The 21,779-nt window shown below is 44.3% G+C and overlaps 2 protein-coding genes and 1 pseudogene across 2 annotated transcripts; all 3 read left to right on the plus strand.

Moving 5' to 3' along the window:
- The first annotated feature begins 2,834 nt into the window (after positions 1-2,834).
- On the plus strand, positions 2,835-5,042 carry LOC102703732 (anthocyanidin 5,3-O-glucosyltransferase-like). Its single transcript, XM_006644603.3, has 2 exons — positions 2,835-3,350; positions 3,804-5,042. The coding sequence occupies exons 1-2, from the start codon at positions 2,953-2,955 to the stop codon at positions 4,849-4,851; spliced, it is 1,446 nt and encodes a 481-aa protein (XP_006644666.1). The 5' UTR covers positions 2,835-2,952; the 3' UTR covers positions 4,852-5,042.
- Positions 5,043-8,964: 3,922 nt separating this feature from the next.
- On the plus strand, positions 8,965-11,294 carry LOC102702997 (annotated as a pseudogene).
- Positions 11,295-17,277: 5,983 nt separating this feature from the next.
- On the plus strand, positions 17,278-18,969 carry LOC102704012 (UDP-glycosyltransferase 88A1-like). The gene has a single exon (XM_015836980.2). The coding sequence runs from the start codon at positions 17,356-17,358 to the stop codon at positions 18,787-18,789; it is 1,434 nt and encodes a 477-aa protein (XP_015692466.1). The 5' UTR covers positions 17,278-17,355; the 3' UTR covers positions 18,790-18,969.
- Positions 18,970-21,779: the final 2,810 nt, after the last annotated feature.

The raw sequence follows: 21,779 nt of genomic DNA on the forward strand, positions 1-21,779 counted from the left end.
CGTTCGGCGCTGTTCGTTGTTATTTTTGAGTCGTCGCTAACAAAATATCTGTTTTCATGCATAAGCAATTAACTATGAACCGCCCCACTGGCATATACTGTATATATCTGTATATATCTTATTATGTACTCGCTGAAATCTAAGGTGGTGTTTAGTTGCCAAAATTTTTTGACAAAAACATCACATCGAACGTTTGACCGAATGTCGGAAGGGATTTTCGGACACGAATGAAAAAACGAATTTCACGGCTAGCCTAGAAACCGTTTGACGAATCTTTTGACCCTAATTATCCGTCATTAGCACATGTTGGTTACTGTAGCACTTATGGCTAATCATGGACTAATTAAGCTCAAAAGATTCGTCTCAGGATTTCTTTCATAACTGTGCAATTAGTTTTTTGGTTCATCTATATTTAATGCTTTATTTAGATGTCCAAAAATTTGATGTGATGTTTTTTAAAAAAAATTTGAAAACTAAACAAGGCCTAACTGCGAGGTGGAAACGACGTACCCTGCCAGATAGTAGATAATCCACACGGGACACGTACAATCGAGGGTAAGACGAAGGGGGTGTTTAGATTGAGAAAATTTTTTGATAGAAGTGTCACGTCAAATGTTTGACTAGATGTCGGAAGGTATTTTCGGACACGAATGAAAAAATGAATTTCACGACTAGCTTAGAAACTGCGAGACGAGTCTTTTGAGACTAAAATCCGTCATTAGCACATGTTGGTTACTGTAGCATTTATGGCTAATCATGGACTAATTAGGCTCAAAAGATTCGTCTCAAGATTTTTTCCGTAACTATGCAATTAGTTTTTTTATTCATCTATATTTAATACTTTATTTAAATGTCTACAAATTTAATACTATGTTTTTAGAAAAAAAATGGGGAACTAACGAGGCCGAAGGCTGCCGCGGTGGTCGGCCTCGGCGCTGAGAGGGGATGCACGCGCCACGGCGCTGTGCCGACGCTACTGTGGCGCGGTCGCGCGGATCGAGGCGACGAGGGAGCTGCGGCGAGCCGGCGACTGAGGGTTGTGTCGTTCATGTTACAGGGCGTGACGCGATGTGCTGTGCGGCCCATGGGGCCAGGCCTTGTTGGGAGGTGCGCTCTTGTGGAATTTTTTTTTATTTTATTTATTAAATAATTTACAAATTTAATTTTGTATTTAAAAAATTCACAGAACTAGACTCCTAATGCCCTCTAGGAGACTGGAATGCTGATGTAAAAAACGGTCACCCGGTCAAAAGGAACAGCCGACAACAGCGGGTCGGTCTATTTTATATTTAGCCTTTTTTCGCTCTCCATAAGGATGACAAGGGGGTTACAATTGAACCTATAGAGGGTCTAACCTTATACGCTGGTTGAAGTGGTTGACTCATCAGATACTTACGTCACTATACTGAAATGTTGGACTTGCGCATCACAACTATTGTGTATCAATACATACCAGATACTACAACAATACTACTACTCTTTAGTTTCATATTTTCTTTCGTTGAAGCTTTTGATAGGTTGCATCAAAATTTCTGTTGCTGGAGAGATTGGTGAACTTTTTAGATGAGTTTACCTCTTGTAGCTACGTAGTTATGGTTTTCAACATGAGAGAAAACTTGAGTTCAAAGATATTTTATCAACAAATTAAAGTAGAAAATAGACACCGATTAATTATTTGTTAGTAAAAGAGACTATATCTAGAACGATCAGAAATACGGAACCGGAGCCCGGAGGGAGTACCGATCACGGTGAGACTGAAAAATCTGTGTAGGAGCAATAGTTGCTGTCGTTGCCACGACCAAACTGAATCCTTTTTGGAAGCTTGCAGCAGTCGTCGTGCAAGTAGCAGTCCACCCATAATTCCACACAAAGTCACCATTCAGCATCGTCGAGATCCGGGAAAATGCTGTGGCTGGATCCTTCGTTCAGTCCAACACTCCAACTGACTGCATCCAATCCAAACACAGGACACACACACACGTACCATTCGTCAGTTCGTCACCAACGCTCCACCTTTCACCACCCCCACCTCCCTGGCCGTGCGCATTGTCCGGAGACTGAGCGCGGCTTCACGTGCGGCGATGGAGAGAACCGTGGTGCTGTACCCCGGCATCGGCGTAGGCCTCCAGTCCAGTGGCATGATCTTCAGGGAGTGCGCAGGCCTCCAGTGGCATGATCTTCAGTAATTTGGAGTGATGATAATTTGTCAAGCAATGGGTTACTGTGAGCAACATGGCATCCATACCCTGCTAGATTTTGGCATTTCCTTTAGCCTAGCCCCGATCGTCACTGTTGAACAAGGATAATCTTAAGTCACCTGTATATAAACAGACAAACCAATAGTTTTTAGACATAAATATTATAACTTGGTCTATATTAATCACACGCACTCAAACCAATAGTTTCATAATAATGATTTTACTTAGGTGCCAAACGTAGCCAGTCAAACCACGATGTAAAGGATATGCTACTGAGAAATCTTTTCCCTCCGGTGAATTTATAAAATCGTCCATTGCGTCAGCGTAGCACGAAGGTACCTTCTCAATGATAGAAAAAATGCTCATTTAATAAACAGTACTTTAGGCCTCTAAGCGTGGCTGGGAAATTTCTTTGGAGCAACATTAGAGTTTGTGTACCAGCAATCCAGACCGCCGTGCGTTCAAGTAGCAATCAATCCAAATCAAAGTCTTTAACGCGGTCGAGATCGAGGTACATGTGTGTTGACAGTTGAGTCCCACCGGCTGGCGCAGCGAAACATGCATTACCACTTATAGTACACGCACATACCAGTCGTCAGTCCGTCCCCACGATATGATATGTCGCGGACGCGGAGGGAGCCAGGAATATGATATGATCGCGCGTTTCATCCACGGATTGGCATGCCCTCGAGTTTCCCCCAACACCACCGTACCTGGTCAGCGCGCGTCGATCGCCGGAGACTGAGCGGCGTCGATGGAGAGAAGAACGACCGTGGTGCTGTACCCGGGCCTCGGCGTGGGTCACCTTGTGCCGATGGTTGAGCTGGCCAAGGTGTTCCTCCAGCACGGCCTCGCGGTCACCGTCGCGCTCGTCAAGCCGCCGCTCGAGTCACTCGAGTTCTCCGCCACCGTCGCCCGCTTCGCGGCGGCCAACCCCTCCATCAACTTCCACGTGCTGCCGCCGCCGCCGCCAGCGGCACCCGTGGACTCTGGATCCGATGGAACGTCCGCTCCCCCGATCGTCCGTATGCTCAGGTTCCTCAAAGCGATGAACACGCCGCTCCGTAACTTCCTCCGCTCTATTCCCTCCGTCCAAGCGCTCATCGTCGACATGTTCTGCACGGATGGTCTCGACGTCGCCTCTGAGCTCAGGTTACCGGTCGGGACACTAAACACAAATATTTACATACCTATGACCAAAATAGTTATAGAAAATATTGATCGGTATGTCTTTTAAGTCTAGAGTTTTTTTAATACTTTTGAAATTAAAAGTACTTTAATGTACTAAATTTTTCAGCGTAAAAATTTAATTAGTATCTTGAGATATGTATCTTGAGGTATCAAAAGTTTACACTAAAATTTTCGATATATCAAGATACTTTTTAAGGATGATAAAAATGTCTTCGATTAGCGGGTAAAAGAAAAAAAAACAAACAAACCAAACAACAAATAGTACCTATGTAGTATAATAAAATTTTCCATTTTTGTTGTCAGGATTAATTGCATATTTTGTATTGGTTTATAGCATCATGTTCTGTCCTCCAAATTTATAATTTTTATAGTTGTTTAAATCATCATATGTATGAAAGAAAAAGCTTTCCCCATGTTACCCGTCTACGTTTTCTACGCCTCGGGCGCTAGCGCACTTGCTGTTTTCCTCTACGTACCCAGCATGGGAGATAGCATCGTCACAAGCTTTGGGCAGCTCGGCGACTCCATCATCCATTTCCCCGGAGTTCCTCCCTTCAAAGCTTCAGCATTACCCTCAAATATTCTCGATGACGGTGAAGCATGCAGGCTTATCATACAGACGTACTACCGGCTTCAAGAATCAGGAGGAATTCTTGTCAATACATTCGAGTCTCTGGAGGCGCGCGCTTTGCACGCACTGAAGGACGGGCTCTGCGTCCCAGGTCGTGTCACACCGCCGGTGTACTGCGTCGGGCCCTTGGTCTCGGGAGGCAGCACTGGCGCCAAGGATCACGACTGCCTTCGGTGGCTGGATGTGCAGCCAGACAACAGCGTCGTGCTCCTCTCGTTTGGGAGCTTGGGAACATTCCGCAAGACGCAGCTCGAGGAGATCGTCATCGGCCTGCAGAAGTCGGGGCAGCGGTTCCTGTGGGTCGTGCGGAGCCCCCGCATCGATGGAACAAATTTGATCGAGCCACTGGCGGAGCCAGACCTCGACGTGCTCCTACCGGCCGGGTTCATGGAGGCGACCAAAGGGAGAGGCCTTGTGGCGAAGTCATGGGCGCCGCAGGTGGAGGTGCTCCGCCACAGGGCGACCGGCGCGTTCGTGACGCACTGCGGGTGGAACTCGATTCTCGAGGGCATCACGGCAGGGGTACCGCTGCTGTGCTGGCCGCTGTACGCGGAGCAGAGGGTGAACAAGGTTTTCGTCACGGAGGAGATGAAGCTTGGCGAGGAGGTGGCGGGCTACGACGGGGAGGTGGTGGATGCGAAGGAGGTGGAGGCGAAGGTCAGGTGGCTGATGGAGTCCGAAGGCGGCCAAGCTCTTCGGCGTCGTGTGGCCGTGGCGAAGGGCGAAGCATCCGAGGCGCTTGAGGAAGGGGGCTCTTCTCATGCCGCGTTTGTCAAGTTCGTTGATGATCTGATCGGAATGCAGGCCTCCAGTGTCATGGTTAAGCCGTGATTTCGAGTGGTGATAATCTTTCTCGCATTGGATTGAATACGGATGGACTCCGCATTATCGCACAAGATGTTGGTTGAATAAAAAAATGTGTGTTGTTATAACAAAGTAGTCGTCCTACTTCCGTCTCATCCTCCTACCGTGTGAAGCATGCTCGTGCATGCACAACCGCGTCTCATTTGGAAAAACCAAACTAATTGGACACTGTTTTGTAGATTATTTAATCTATAGAAATTAGTATGCTCATCCTAAGATCACCCTGATACGAAAGTGTTAGGAATACCGACAGTTGTTCGAAGCCATGGCTATCTCCTGTCTCAGTGGAGGTAGAGAAAGTAGTGGCGTAGTCGATATAGTCAAACTTGCCGGGTTGATCCCGAAGGGATCGCCAGCGTTCGGAAGAGTGGTGATGGCCTTCGAGTCACCACCTGCACTGCTCAGGGACAACCCTTCGAGTCTCCTCCAGCGCCTTGAGAAATCGGGGTTCAAATTGGCTGTTGGGGAGGTGAAAATCATGAGAGAACAGAGAGTAATCTCACAGGCCGACCTCTCCCATCAAATCTCCCATGCGGTGAGGAGATCGGGGGCAGCCTAAACATGGAAGGTAATCAACGCTACTGATTATTGCGCCCATTTGTTTATGAAACCAATCCAGTTAATCACGCATGGGCATAAAGATGGAAAGTGTCTATGCGTGTATCTCTTGTGCGAGAGATATTTCCAACAAGTTATTTTAATTCTCGATCCAACTTCTCAATACATTCCTAATGTAATGGGACTAGTCTATTTCAACACACCGGTAGGTTACCAATAGGTTTAAGTTAGACGTCTTAAATTTAAATCATAAGTAAAATACAATTAATAAAATTAAAGCATACTTCTATTCACACGCGGCTAATAAATTTTATATTATTTATGCAACTGGGTGTTTTGCTAAGGTACAAGTATAATTCATAGTCAGTATTTGCATAGGTAGGTCTATTGCACGAAGTTCTGCACACATGTGTGTGGATAGGGAAACCAGTTTAGCTGTTGAAGAAAAGTTCTTTAATCTCTTCATAAATCTCATGATAGGATGGTGATGTACATGTAGTATTTCCTTTAAAATTACGTCATCAGAATAGGAGCAATTAATCATACTTAAAAACTCATTGTGGGTTTGCTTGTGTGAAATTGTGAAACCCTAGCAAAAACATGAAAGAAAATAAGTAGAATCTCCTAGTATGATGACATGAGGTCCTAGTTGTTATGAACTAGGGTTCTAGTCGCGGGTAGTTCTAGGGTTTAATTCACGGGAGAGATATTGAGCATGAGAGATTCGTACCTTTGCTTTTGGAGGACGAAGACACCATGGCGACAGGCGGCCGTGGAGAGGAGGACAACGACGTTGCTGGCAAGGTGACCGACGGTGACGGTGGCGGGACAGCACGGACTTGATCCCCTCCACACACACACTTTTGTTTGTTCGGGATCAGTCGGACTTAGAGCTAGGGTTTGTGGGAAAATACCGTGTGCCCCCAATGGCTCCCCCTATTTACCGTGCGCAGCGTGGGAGGGGCCACAACCATTGAACGGCGGGTGCCGTCGTAGTGGCATAGATAGGGATCGGACTCCGATCCGTTGAGATCGTAACTAACACTAGTAATTCCCTAGATGAAATTGAATCCAAATTAATAGGACTTTCTCTAGGCAGACTATGCATGTGCCCGTAGAAAATTCACCCCAAAAACGATGAGAGAAAGTCCTTAGTGAGGCAACAGATCGCTCACGGGTGGCCGGTGATGGAATTGATGCGGGCGAGATGGCAGCTTGGGTAGAGGCCTGGAGGGGCTGTGGGCGTGTGGCAGTCCGTGATGCATGTCACGTGTTTCTATAATGTGCGGCCTGCGGGGCTCTGAGGTGGGCTGGGTCATTTCGGTGGCGACTGCGGCCTGTGAAACCGAGGCAAGCATCTTCTTCAATTTTTTGAATTTTATTTATTAAATAATTTATAAATTTAATTTTGCATTTAAAAAAATCATAAAATTAACCTCCTGTTGTCCTCTAGGAGGGCGAAAAGGTGACATGGCAACGGCCACTCGTGCACGAGGGACCGCAGGAAACAGCGGCACGACGGATTTTTCATTTAGCCCCTTTTCTCCCTTAAAGAGGGCGGAAAGGGGCTAAACGTAAAATTCGCCGTGTCACCGGAAATTTTTTGATTTAACTGTGGTTTAGTACATATATGTATGATGTATGAAATTGTTTAATTACAATTACTACCTTAGCTCAGTGGTCACTGTCCCCCGCTCCTATCAAGGAGACCAGAGGTCGAATCCTGGAATTTTGACATTTTGGTCCCTTTAAAAAACTAATTTTACAAATAGACCTCTAGAAAAACTTATTATATAAATAGATCTTTTTGATCGCGCCAACGTTATTGGCGTCGTCATTGTATAGGACAACGCCAATGACGTTGGCGTGGTCAAAAATATCTATTTGTGCAATAAGTTTTTCTAAAATCATATTTTCTTTGATTTTTTTCTTGAGCTGGCAAAAATCAAAGAAAATATATGCTTATATGAGGATTCAACTTCTAGTCTCCTAAATAGAAGAGGGAGACAGCGACCACCGAGCAAAGGTACTACATATGATTAGACAATTAAATACGTTATACATATATGTATCAAACCGCTATTCAAATCAAAAAATGCCCCGGCGGCATGGCAATTTTATATTTAGCCCTTTTCCGCCCTTACAGAGGACGGAAAGGAACGTAAAATTTGTTGTTCGCCGTTTCCGGCCATCTCTCGCGTCCGAGTCGTTTGCCACGTCACCTTTCTGCCCTCCTAGAGGGCGGTAGGAAGTTAGTTTTGTGATTTTTTGAAATATAAAATTAAATGTGTAAATTATTTAATAAATAAAATTAAAATTCAAAAAGTTCAGCATTTGTCCACGTTCGTTGCACCGATCCAGATTCCAGATGCAAGGCCAGATATAGATTATCGTGTCACTTACCCATCCAAAGATATACAAATCCAAGATTCGATGGAAATAGCAAATCCAATGATTAAGCATGATAGAAACTCTCCTCACAATTTGATTTGGTTTTTTTCTTTCTGGCTGATTTGTTTCTTCTCCATGTATACATCCGTTTGTCGAAGCTAGCGTTTTGTATGTGTGTATATATAATAGTGATTGATGTCACCATAGTCCTAGGTCATTGTTCTGAAATGGAAATGTTTTCTGATTACCACCAGAATAAAATCCTATGTTGCAAGTATAAGGCCGTGTTGTAGCTTAACATGGAAATGGAACTAACTTGAGTACCCCTTTGGTTAATTTGATAACTACCAATCTTGCTCTACCAACTACTATGTGTAGTTTCAACAAGAGTACTTGCTAGCTATTCCGACAGAAGCTAACACTTGCTAGTTCAATAGAACTGAGATAGATCTATCAAACAAAAATTGTTACCAGTGGTGTTAAATTAGCAACTGCCTTCCTAGAATATTTTCAGTGCTCTTGTATGTTTTACTAGTTTGGTGCTGCCAAGCAAACAAACCTGGCGTACAATTTGCACCTGCACACAGTCACACACGTACGGCACAGATTGTTTTGGTCGGAATCTTTTCGATTTGTCCTTCTGCTATTCATTTTGAGGTCCACATTCAATGCACCGTCAACCACAAGGAAAATATGACGCTGCAAAAATGCCTCCCCGATTCCCGTTGAAGTGATTAGCTCATCCATTGCGTCACCGCAGCATGAAACTGTTGGCGGTTCTATATTTATACGTAGTATATAGTACTACTATATACTCGTACTTACCAGGGTGTCAGGCAAATCTGCATGCATTTGTTTGGCCACAATGTTTCCAGGGTTAAATTGAGCACCTTTTAGAAGCTTCCAGCCCAGTGAAAGCTCATCGGCAGCAGTGCTGGTTCGTTCATGCCGTATGTGGCGCTGATTGCTGCCTAGCGGGCTCGCGCAGCCAAATACTCAGGTTGGCAAATTAATGCCTTGCATTGCACACAGTCACACACGTGCCCGTCGTCAGTTCGTCACCAAGTTTATATAGCTCAGGTGAGTAAGGGATAGGAGCACGCATTTCATCCTCAGGTTCATGTTGCGAAACACTCGAGCCTCCGCCACACCACTTCCCCGCGCGCATCGCTGGAGACTTGAGCGGCGTTAGGCGGCGATCATGGAGAGAAGAACCGTGGTGCTGTACCCGGGCATCGGCGTCGGTCACCTTGTGCCGATGATCGAGCTGGCCAAGGTGTTCCTCCAGCACGGCCTCGCGGTCACCGTCGCGCTCGTCAAGCCGCCACTCGAGCCACTCGACTTCTCCGCTACCGTCGCCCGCTTCGCGGCGGCCAACCCCTCCATCAACTTCCACGTGCTGCCGTCGCCGCCGCCAGCGGCGGCACCCGCGGGCTCTGGATCCGATGGAACGTCCGCCCGCCCGATCGTCCGTACGCTCAGGTTCCTCAAAACTATGAACACTCCGTTCCGTAACTTCCTCCGCTCTATGCCATCCTCCGTCCACGCGCTCATCATCGACATGTTCTGCACGGACGCTCTCGACGTCGCCTCCGAGCTCAGAATACCCGCCTACGTTTTCTACTCCTCGCCCGCCAGCACTCTCGCTGTCTTCCTCTACCTACCCAGCATGCGAGATAAAATCAACACAAGCGTCGGGGAGCTCAGTGACTCCATCCTCCACTTCCCGGGCTTTCCTCCCTTTAAAGCTTCAGAATTACCACAAGATATTCTCGATGACAATGAAGCATCCAGGCTTATCTTACCCACGTTCCAGCGGCTTCCAGAGTCGAGAGGAATTCTCGTCAACACATTCCAGTCGGTGGAGACGCGCGCGTTGCGCGCTCTGAGGGACGGGCTCTGCGTCCCCGGTGGTGCCACACCGCCGGTGTACTACATCGGGCCCTTGGTCTCGGGGGGCGGCGGTGGAGACGAAGGCCACGACTGCCTTCGGTGGCTGGATGCCCAGCCAGACAGCAGCGTCGTACTCCTTTCATTCGGGAGCATGGGAACATTCCGCAAGAAGCAGCTGGAGGAGATCGCCATGGGCCTACAGAAGTCGGAGCAGAGGTTCCTGTGGGTTGTGCGGAGCCCACGTACCGATGAGACAAATTTGTTCGATCCGTTACCGGAGCCAGACCTCGGCGCGCTCCTGCCGGCCGGGTTCACGGAGGCGACCAATGGGAGGGGACTCGTCGTGAAGTCATGGGCGCCGCAGGTGGAGGTGCTGCGCCACAGGGCGACTGGCGCGTTCGTGACGCACTGCGGGTGGAACTCGACGCTGGAGAGCATCACGGCGGGGGTTCCGCTGCTGTGCTGGCCGCTGTACGCGGAGCAGAGGATGAACAAGGTGTTGCTTGTGGAGGAGATGAAGCTTGGCGTGGAGATGAGGGGCTACGACGAGGAGGTGGCGGCGGCGGAGGTGGAGGCGAAGATCAGGTGGGTGATGGAGTCCGAGGGCGGCCAGGCGCTCAGGCAGCGTGTGGCCACGGTGAAGGATGCACAGCAGCCGAGGCGCTCAAGGATGGAGGAGGCTCGTCTCATGCAGCATTTGTCAAGTTCCTCGAGGACCTGCAGGCTTCGAGTTGCTTGGTTCGCACGTGATTTCAAGCGCCGGTGATATCGTGTGGCCTCCAGTGGGTTTACCTGCGATCAATTTGGTATTGTGCTGTCCTCTTGGAGCCACCCGGGTTTGCAATTTCCGAAATAAATTCTCCAAAAAAATCTTGAGAATTTCTGTTACGCCGGTGGAGTCCGGTCACACCATTATTTTTCAAAATTTCCAAAATAATCATATATGTTTCTAGAATTCACTTATTTGGTTAGAAAATAATCGTTATTAGTATTTGAATTTTAAAAAAATTGTCTAAATTTATGGTTATGTCCCCGGTATAAAAGTGTGTAGCGAGATTTCAAACCATGCTTGGGAGTGGGCAATGGATGTTAGCTCAGTTTTCTTACGAGATATTGGTGCAATAGAGATTTGTGTGTACGCCACGTGTAGTTTACCTAGTATACTTAAGAGGTTTGACTAACAAACATAAATTGATTTGTAATATAAAACGAAGATAGTATAGTATATTTATCATTAACGGTGTTTTCTCCATCCACTCTACATATTTTCATCCTTTGTGGGCTTTGCCTAGACAATTATCGTATGTCCTACACTCAGTACTATGCCATCCTTGACCACTCTATGTGGCATATTGTTACAGGTCAGCATGGCCTTTGCAGATATGTTAGTATTAGTTCTCTTATTTTTTTTCCCCAATACATATGTTTAATTTATGTATTTTAGTATTTTGTAACACATTGTCTCTAAAAATATTAGACTGTTCTATGTATAGAGCGGGTCCTATGTATCATGTATGTACTACCTCACAAGTATTTTTATATCTTTAATATGAGTAAAAGATTAATCTGGAGACACTTCACCCACCTAAACTAGATCATCACGACTTCAACCGTACTTGCAAACCATACAAATTGTAAGCCTTACATGGGTTGGGTTGTTATAGTGTTGCCATGGTAACAATGATAACATTTAATTTGTAATATATGGTACGACAAGTCCACGACCTAATACCCAAATATTGAAAATGCTAGACAATGACATCCCTTTCTGAAAGTGAAGTTGGATGCTACAACACGTATAAGTTGAGGACGTGGACCACAACTGCACGCTTAGCTAGTCAACGAGTTGTGTTGATGTCGACGCTACAACTTCGAAGCTCCTCCGCTAGTTCTTGAGATCTTCACTGTCATTGTCGATCCAGCCTAGATTTGGTCCTAAGAAAATACTCTTGGCTGGATCTCGCAATGGTGGCCGCAAGCGGGTGGTGAGACAACAGCATTGGATAGAGGTGTAGTCGATAAGTTGCATACTTGTATATGCGATGTCGATAACCATCACCAACTTTTTTCTTCTCCCTCTTATCTCAAGCCTGGTCCTAATGGGTATCAATTGTTACCTTAGTAAAAAGGTACTAGTTGATACAATATGTATCGACTTGGAACGGGTACTATATAGCACTATTGTCTACTTTAACGGGTATTAAATTGGTGTCAGTCCTAACTGAGTGCAGTTTAAAGAGTCTAGCATGAGATCCTATCATGTAGCAATCCCTTTTACAAAGAAATATAGATTGGACTGACTCAAATCAGTGATGATGCTAGTCATGGCCAAGATCATCCACCTAGCATTAGTGGGCGCACATCCTCTGCAGTACTGCGGATGACAAGTGGGCTCCATAGGCCACAGGGTCCACATGTCAGTCTGTAGTACTGCAGACGATCTCAGTTCAGCATTAGCAGTGTCTCCTTGGCCATGTACATGACTTGGCAGTAGGGTGGGCACTGGGCAGGAACAAACAAAACCAAAAAACTGAACCAAACTAACCAAAACTGAAACCAAACTAATTGAACTGCATTTTCCGGTTAGAAGCTCATTCACCATTTGGGACTAACTACAATAATTTCAATTAATTTTGGTTAGAGTTGTCTGTTAATCGAAAAAACCAAACTAATAATTAAAAAAGAGCAGTAACAAACTCAGTACCTCAGAAGGCCCGTCAAATATGCAACTATCATGATATGGTTAAAAATATATTTATGACTTGGTGTCATCGTTACTTAATTATTAAAAAGGCATAAAAGAGGGGAAGCGTTGTCAACAAATTTTCAAATACAACAATTTTTTTTTCTTTTGTATCCTCGTTCTGACAAATTTTGGTCGTGGTCGAAACCGAAACTGAATTGTCCAGTACTGGTTATTCCCAGACTCATTTCGGTCCTGACTGCGATCCCGAATTTTCTCTATGACTAAAATAACCGAACCGAATAACCGAAGTGAATAAATACCACCCCTATTCTCATCCTATCGGTAACTATCTCGTTGTGGTCGTGAACTTATTTGCCGTAAGACGAGACAAGGATTGTGTAAATATTTTGAAATTTATCTAACAATATAATGGATTCTACCCTACCACTTAACACATCAATCACCTTTAAATCAAATTTCTATGTTTTACTCCTAACCATCCTCCACTCCACTCACTAAGGGTGTGTTTTTGCTCGCATCGTCCAAGCCTGGCCCATCTCTCTCGTACAGGATGAGTCTGAGATGGCTATAGACATACATATACACTGGTTTGGTTATTTGCATCATTCTAACTTGGTCAATATGAGAATGTGTTTGGTTGACTGTACGAGAAATACGGCTGAGCCGAGATTATGTTTGATTGGTCGCACTATCCAATATATGGGACATATTTTTTTAGCTTGATGTCAAATTAACTTTATAACAATCAAATATACAGGACTCACTATACCAGCCAACTCTCGTATAATATAATATTATATATATACTAGTTTTTCCCTTATAACATTGAAAAAAGGATAAAAGAAAAAATAAAATGGAGGATGTGGCAGCGACGAAGGATTTGGCGCGACCACCGGCGTCGAGCAGCTCCCGCCGGTGTCGAGTGGCGGCGACGGCGGACTTGGCGTGGCCACCGGCGTCGAGCTCGGTCATGGCGGCCACCGGCGACGACGGCGGATCGAGCAGCTCCCGCCGGTGTTGAGCGCGGCCACCGGCGTCGAGCTCGATCGTGGCGGCAACCGGCGACGATGGCAGATCGAGCAGGGCATCGAGCAGCTCCTGTCGGCGGTGGCGACGAGCTTCGAGCTCCACGACGGCGAACAGAAGGAGTCCCCCAAACCCTAGATTTTTCTCCTGAGGTGAAATAAGGAGAGGAGGCGAGGAAACGTTCTCTCCTCCTTTGCATGCGCGGCTGCAGCGAGGGGGCGCGTGGGTGCAGTCGCGCTGCACCGATTCAGCCTGGCTGGGTAGCAATGCTCACCTCTTGCGTATCTACTCGGCCTAGCCCAGAGAGCGTTTTTGCACCTGCTCAGCCAACTCACGCGCTGGTACAACAATCCAAACACAGCGATATTTGCTGGCTTATGCAATGCTGGTGCGGTGCACCAAACCAAACACGCCCTTAGTAGGGGCATTATAATTTTACTCCATTCTTAATTTCTTTAAAAACTGCCGAGAATCCTTTATATAAATGGGCAGCGTGTGTAGGCGGTGAAAATTCAGTTCGGTCTCATGAACCAGCTTGCGCTTGGTTCTCAACCATTTATTAATTCCGTAGTTGGTGACCGGAACAACTCAACAAAGCGACCAAGGTGCCTCACGAGAGACTCGATGGACTACCTAAATCAAATAATAATAATAAATAGTAATTATGCAAAATTTTTAATTAAGACAATTGGTCAAATCTAAACTTAAAAATCAGAAACATCACATAAATAATAATAGAGTTATTGTGTCGGTAGTACGCTCAATATATATATATATATATATATATATATATGTATGTCCCACGTATTAAGCCCACACGAAAACGGTTACGTGTATTCTCAGCCAACCGACGCTCAATTCCGATTTTCACCTATTGAACAATTTGGTAATTGTAAACGATAAAATTGGAAATGAAAATAGTAAAATAGATGGAAATAGAACTGAAAAGATTTTGTCGTTTATGTGTCACAACGAAATTTACTATTTTCTTTTATAATACGGTAATTACCATCACCCTATCCTTTCGGTTAGCTGTTGAATGATAATTGAAGGCATGCACACAAGTCAAAAAAGCCCATACACACCCTTACTCCTAGCCCCCATACATTGCGCGTGTTTGACAGAAGAACAAAAAAATCAAACGTTTGATCAATAGAAAAAGTGTATCTTTTTTGCTTCTACTTATATTTTTAAGCCAAAATTTAAATTTACAACCTTTAATTTAGAGTTGATTTTATGGTTTTTCACCTAAGTTTATTTTTTAGCCTTGGCTTTTAGATCGTTAAGAATATGTCAGTTTGTTTTATTCATGATTTATTTTTTATTTGTAAATATGTCAGTTTATTTTTTACATAAAAAGATAAAGAGTAAAATATATGGTCGGTTCTTAAACTTGTGGCGCGGTACCACCTAGGTCCATAAACTTAGAAAATGCACGTTTAACTTGTTTTAATATACCATCCAGGTCTATGAACTTGTTTTAATATACCATCCAGATTCATGAACTCATTTTAATGTACCATCCAGGTCTATGATTTTAGATATTAAAACAAGTATATAGACCTACACGTATATCTTCTAAGTTTATGAACCTAAGTGGTATCGCACCACGAGTTGAAGAACACGAGTTGAAGAACCGAGCATGTACTTTACTAAAGACAAACAATCACTACCCCAATACTCCAGGCACTTATCTCTATTTGGCATGTAGTACAATGGATCATTACCTTGTCAGCCAAATCTCTATTTTAAGTGTATCGCTAAACAGAGATAGTTTGTAATTTAGGTGTATAAGATCGGTTTAAGTGATCACGTTTTACAATCATGTATATTAAATATGTGATTGTGTGGTTCAATATTTCCAACATCAATTACCGGCTTCCTATCGACAACAGCATGTTTCCGTCCGTATAATTTTGTATTAAGTTTTTTTTGATATTTTCAATATTATTTTCATTTATGATCTATGGCTTCCCAAAATATTTAACTGTTTATCACTCTTAGATTTAACAATTAATCGATATATCTATGTCACATAGGTCCACGTCAAAGACACATAAAGTGACATATACGTAAATGTGGTACTGTAACAGTAGCAAAAAAATTGAATTCATCATGGTCGTTCAGTCTTTTTTTTTTCTGTTTATACTTATAAGCTCAAATTTAAATTTTCAACATTAAATTTTAAGGTTTTTTTAGGTTATTTTTTAATCTTTTGCTTTAGATTTCTAATAACATATTTATAAAAGTTTTACTTTATAAAGTATTTTTGTTTATAAATATGTTGTTTTGATTTTTTTTCCTTCTGACAGCCAAAAGATAACCGCCTTCAATTCTTTTTCGGAGAAAAACATGGTCACGGAAATAGTTGGGGGTGTTTTCCGATAGTTTCGAGCCCATTTCAACTTTTCATCCCTAGTTTGGGTACTGCTGGTGCTGGGGATCCTAATTCATTATTAATGTGGTGACTAAATGATGGATACAGATAAAAGTGAATGCAGTTATATCTCTACTGTTCCTTGCTCTAACAATTTCTGCAGTATTAAGGGCATGTACAAATGGTTCTTATTACCGTCTCTATCGCTGCATGCTTGCTAACGTGGATGAGAGAGGGGATAGGAGAGAGAAAAGTTGTTGTTTTATATGGAGTCAGCAAAACATCAACTCTTGACGCATAAAACGAGAGGACAACCAGAAAATTTTTGCTTTGTACGTGTGCTGACTCTAATTAGAGGCACTAATCAGGTGGAATGTGAACGGAGAATTAATTAGTCTGTAATATGAAGAGTGAGCTTGAAAGACTATTCTTTATATGAGGAGTTTTTCACATGACATAGTTTGAGATAGAACCCATAATGTGTTTTACCAGTGAACATACCCTAAGTACGTCGTTGGCAAAAAGAAGAAAAGGCCGGCAGCGGCAAGTGAAACAGGTTCGTGTTTTGTTGCCAAAACATAGTAGTACTTAGAGCAGGTACAATGGTAGACTATAAACCAATTATAAATATATTTAAAGAAGATAAGAGAGAAGAGCAGCGAGCTACAGATTTATAGTCAGCTGCAGCACGGACTCTAAGACACAATGTGTGTATGACAGACGGGACAAGGTACTATATGTTTTGTAGCTAATTATTATATGAATTGGCTATTAGATTGACCGTAGATGATTTGAAGCTAGTAGTTGGCTATACTATTGAACTTCTCTTAGGCCATGTTTAGTTCCAAAAAACCTTTCTCAAAAACATCATATTGAATCTTTAGACACCTAAATAAAACATTAAATATACATAAACATTAAAACTAATTACATAGTTATGGGGGAAATCGTGAGACAAATCTAGGACATGATTAGCCATAAGTGGTACAGTAACCAACATATGCTAATGATGGATTAATTAGACTCCAAAGATTCTTCTCGCAGTTTACAGGCGAAATCTAAAATTTGCTTCTTTCATTCGTGTCCGAAAGCCTCTTTCGACGTCCGATTAAACGTTCGACGTGCCCTTTTTATCAAAGTTTTTTTACAACTAAATAAGGCCTTATTATTCGGGATTGTGCGGAGATAACCAGGTATACTGTCGCTAGCCATTGGCGGCAGAAGATAAGCACGGGTCACCCTCAATAGTCACTATTTCTTGTCACAAGTGACAAGTGTTGTTTTCTTCCACGAGGTACGTATCACAAGTTCACAACCTCCGCAGCTTCCTCCAAGGCAGATAGATCCACACACTATCCAACCTTCGATTCCCGCGACTTGAAGCTAAAGTCCACTGCTTCCCCTGCAAGGCAGTGCGGCCTTTAAGTACCATTCCGCTCCGCCTAATTAAGCTGAAGCCACGACATCTCAGGTTGACTCGCCTCTTCCACTCGTGAGTTCCAACCACTTGGGCACCACCATGAAGCAAACCGTCGTCCTCTACCCCGGCGGCGGCATCGGCCACGTCCTCCCCATGCTGGAGGTCGCCAAGGTGTTCCTCAGGCACGGGTACGACGTCACCATGGTGCTGCTGGAGCCGCCCTTCAAGTCGTCCGGCTCCGACGCCCTCGCCGTCGAGCGCCTCGTCGCCTCCAACCCGTCCGTCTCCTTCCACGTCCTCCCGCCGCTCCCTGCCCCCGACTTCGCCAGCTTTGGCAAGCACCCGTTCCTCCTCGTCCTCCAGCTCCTGAAGCAGTACAACGAGCGGCTCGAGGGCTTCCTCCGCTCCATCCCTCGCCAACGCCTGCACTCTCTCGTCGTCGACATGTTCTGCGTCGACGCCATCGACGTCTGCGCGAAGCTCGGCGTGCCGGTCTACACGTTCTTCGCGTCGGGCGTCTCGGTGCTGTCCGTACTAACCCAGCTCCCGACGGTGCTGGCCGGCAGGGAGACTGGCCTCAAGGAGCTAGGGGACACGCCACTCGATTTCCTCGGCGTTCCGCCGATGCCGGCGTCTCATCTCATCAAGGAATTGACCGAGCACCCGGAGGACGAGATTTGCAAGGCCATGATGAACCGCTGGAAGCGCAACACGGAAACCATGGGCGTCCTGGTGAACTCGTTCGAATCGTTAGAGAGCCGGGCGGCGCAGGCGCTCAGGGACCCGCTCTGCGTCCCAGGCAAGGTGCTGCCTCCGATCTACTGCGTCGGACCCCTCGTCGGCGAGGGCGCGAAGGAGGGGGCCGAGAGGCACGAGTGCCTCGCCTGGCTCGACGCTCAGCCGGAGCAAAGCGTCGTGTTCCTCTGCTTTGGGAGCAAAGGCACGTTCTCGGCGGAGCAGCTGAAGGAGATCGCCGTCGGCTTGGAGAACTCCGGGCAGCGGTTCATGTGGGTCGTGCGCGCGCCTCCGTCAACCACCGAAGGCCTCAAGAAGTACTTCGAGCAACGCCCAGAGCCAGACCTCAACGCGCTCTTCCCGGAGGGGTTCATGGAGCGGACCAAGGACAGTGGCTTCATCGTCACGTCGTGGGCGCCGCAGGTGGACGTGCTCCACCACCCCGCGACCGGCGCGTTCGTGACGCACTGCGGGTGGAACTCGGCGCTGGAGGGCATCACGGCGGGGGTGCCGATGCTGTGCTGGCCGCAGTACGCGGAGCAGAAGATGAACAAGGTGTTCATGACGGCGGAGATGGGCGTCGCGGTGGAGCTGGAGGGGTACAACTCGGACTTTGTCAAGGCGGAGGAGTTGGAGGCCAAGGTGAGGCTGGTGATGGAGTCGGAGGAAGGGAGGCAGCTCAGGGCTCGTTCGGCGGCGAGGAAGAAGGAGGCGGAGGCGGCGCTGGCGGAAGGTGGCTCGTCCCACGAAGCGTTCGTCCAGTTCTTGTCCGATGCGGAGAATCTTGGCCAGAACTGACGAGATTCGCTGATGCTCTTGTCGTACGCGATTGGTTCTACTCGAGCATGTCCCTTTTCAGCAATAATCGCTCGAATAACTATTTAAGAACTTCTCGTTTGTTCCTACTACCTTAATTTTGCTGTTAACTACTACCAGTATACTCCCTCCATTCTAAAATAAACTAATTTTTCATTTTTTACCTTCAATTCTTTTGATTCTTAGTCTTATTCAAAAATTTTTTGCTATTGATATTTTTGTTTTTATTAAATGATAAATCATGACTGGTACTTTACGTGTGACTAATTTTTTTTAATTTCCTAAACATTTTCAAATAAGACGGATGGTTAAACGTTGGACATGAAAACCAGAGAATTCATTTTTTTAACAGAGGGAGTATACTGGAGTATAAAATTTACCCTTTGCTGTTTATCCCATGGATGACCTCAACTTTAAAATTGTGATATGTTTGTTAACCGCGGTTTCTAAACAGATTACAATGATGATTGTTTGGTTTTTAGATAAACAGTATATTTGTAAGTTAATAATAATTTATAAATAAAACTTTTATATGTGTTCTTAGCGGTCTAAAAACTAAGACTGAAAAGTAAACTACGGTGAAAAATTCCCAAAATCTACGCTAAATGTAAGGTTAAAAATTTAAATTTTAGTTTATAAATATAAGTAGAAACGAAAAAACGAGGCCCTATAAGTTCATGCTCCATGGTGACTGCACAGGTGTTCGAATTCTAAAGCAGGTTTCTCTCGTCGAGCCACATTAGCAAAAAGAAAACACCAGATTTACAAGAATACAAGCCAATGAAAATAAATGTGCACTCATATCTTTTAGCTTTTTCTTATGCTCGTAAACCAAAATTTAAATTTTCAATATTAAATTTGGAGTAAATTTAAGTTTTTTATTATATTTTATATTTTAGCTTTGACTTTTAGATTGCTATAAATATTTATATAAAAATTATATTTGTAAATTATTTTGCATTTACAAATATATTGTTTGCCTTTTTTTAATGCCAGAAGATGACCCAGTGAACCGTTGGATTGAAGTCAACAAATGATCTGCATCAGTCTGGAAGGCTTATGATTCATGAGTCTCCAGCCAAGAGGAAAGTTACCTTGATTCTATTGATGCCTTGCGTTTGTGTTCGATGCTTGTGGTCGAATGCTAAAGGCTGGAGAGAGAACAAGTGAATCACCAGGCTTCTCGGAGTCAAGTGTCTACCGTTCATGCTGTACCAACACTGGGACAAATATGAGCCACAAACTGGATTGTCTTTGTTTGGCTGGAATTTAGATCAAGACCCTCATCTAGAGATGCATTATTCGTTGGATTCTACAAGTGGACCATAGGAACCAAGCACTACTTGGTTTAGTTGTTTGTCCTCACACATAATAAAGTATATAGCTGATGTACGTTATAAGATATTGTCAAAAGCCACACCAAAAATAAACAGCACCATCTACTAAGAGGTGTTTGGGACAGGGACTAAACTTTATTCTCTTGTCCCATCAGATACTTGGACACTTATTATAAATAATAAACGTAGACTATTAATAAAACTCATCTATAATCTTGGACTAATTCGCGAGACGAATCTATTGAGCTTAATTAATTCATGATTAGCCTATGTGATGGTACAATAAACATACACTAATTATAGACGCTAATTATAGACTGATTAGGCTTAAAAAATTGTCACACAAATTAGCTCTTATTTTCGTAATTAGTTTTATAATTAGTCTAAGTTTAATATTTATAATAAGTGTCCATACAATCGATGTGACATGGAGCTAAAAAAATTAAACCACATCTAAACACCCCATAAAAACCGAGGGAGTAGTATTTTCGAAAGGAAGCAGGAGGTCTGCTATTCCATTAGAGAAAAATGTTTTGGTGAATACAACACAACCCATCAGGGGATTAAACTAACCCTCTAGTTTACCTTATGGAGAACGACCAAAATATGGAGAATTAGTTACCTATGGTTAACCCTGTGAATTCGGCTTAAACTAACCCTCTGTGAATTAATTACCCGGCAGGGGTTAACTCTCTATGTGTTTAGTTGGAGAAAAGAAAATTTTGTGTGTCATTTTGACCAAATGTCGGAAAAGATTTTCGGACACGAATGAAAAACGAATTTTATAGCTTGTCTGAAAAACTGCGAGATAAATCTTTTGAGTCTAATTAATCTATCATTAACATATGTGGGTTACAATGGTACTTATGACTAATCATATACTAATTAGCCTCAAATGATTCGTCTCACGATTTTACCATAATTGTGTAATTAATTTTTTATTTCATCTGTATTTAATGCTTAATTTAGGTGTTTAAAGATTAGATGTGATCTTGTTAGGAATGAAAATTCCGTGAACTAAGCGGGGCCTTAATCAAAAGCCACGCTGGCCGACATCACAGTGTGTTCCCACCTTGGTCACGCCTCACTCCCCTTCAAACCTCATCGCGACAGGTGCGTGGGTTCCATATTCGATTTCAAGCTCGCTGGGAGGGAGGTGCTTTGGCCAGTTCATCGACATTCGACAGTGACAAGCGCGTGGGTTCCGATCGGCCACGTCCCAGACAACTTCCACCGGCAATTGTCCAACTGCATGCATGCTAGGGATGTGTATATATGCCGGTGCATGTTTCATGACAGTCAACAGTCCTCACAGCCTGACACCAGTGGAGGTGGTCGATCGTCGGGAGCGTGCAGGACACTGCCGTCGACAACAACTATCTGCTAACCTTAACCATATGAAACTAATAACCCATATATGATGATTAACGATGATCTGCCCTGAATGGACGATAGCAACCTCTGCCAATTTTGCCATGCTGGTTCCGTGTGTGCGTGGGTATGTTACATAATCTGGTACCAACCGACAGTGGACTGGTACCGACGGATAATGGGGTATCAACCTATGGACTTGTTTGGGAAGTTGTTTGGGGAGTTTTAGATAATGAGAAACAGATGTTTGATAGCTAGATTCTG

This window comes from Oryza brachyantha, chromosome 1 (genome assembly GCF_000231095.2).
Source record: "Oryza brachyantha chromosome 1, ObraRS2, whole genome shotgun sequence".
NCBI classification, from domain to species: Eukaryota; Viridiplantae; Streptophyta; class Magnoliopsida; order Poales; family Poaceae; genus Oryza; species Oryza brachyantha.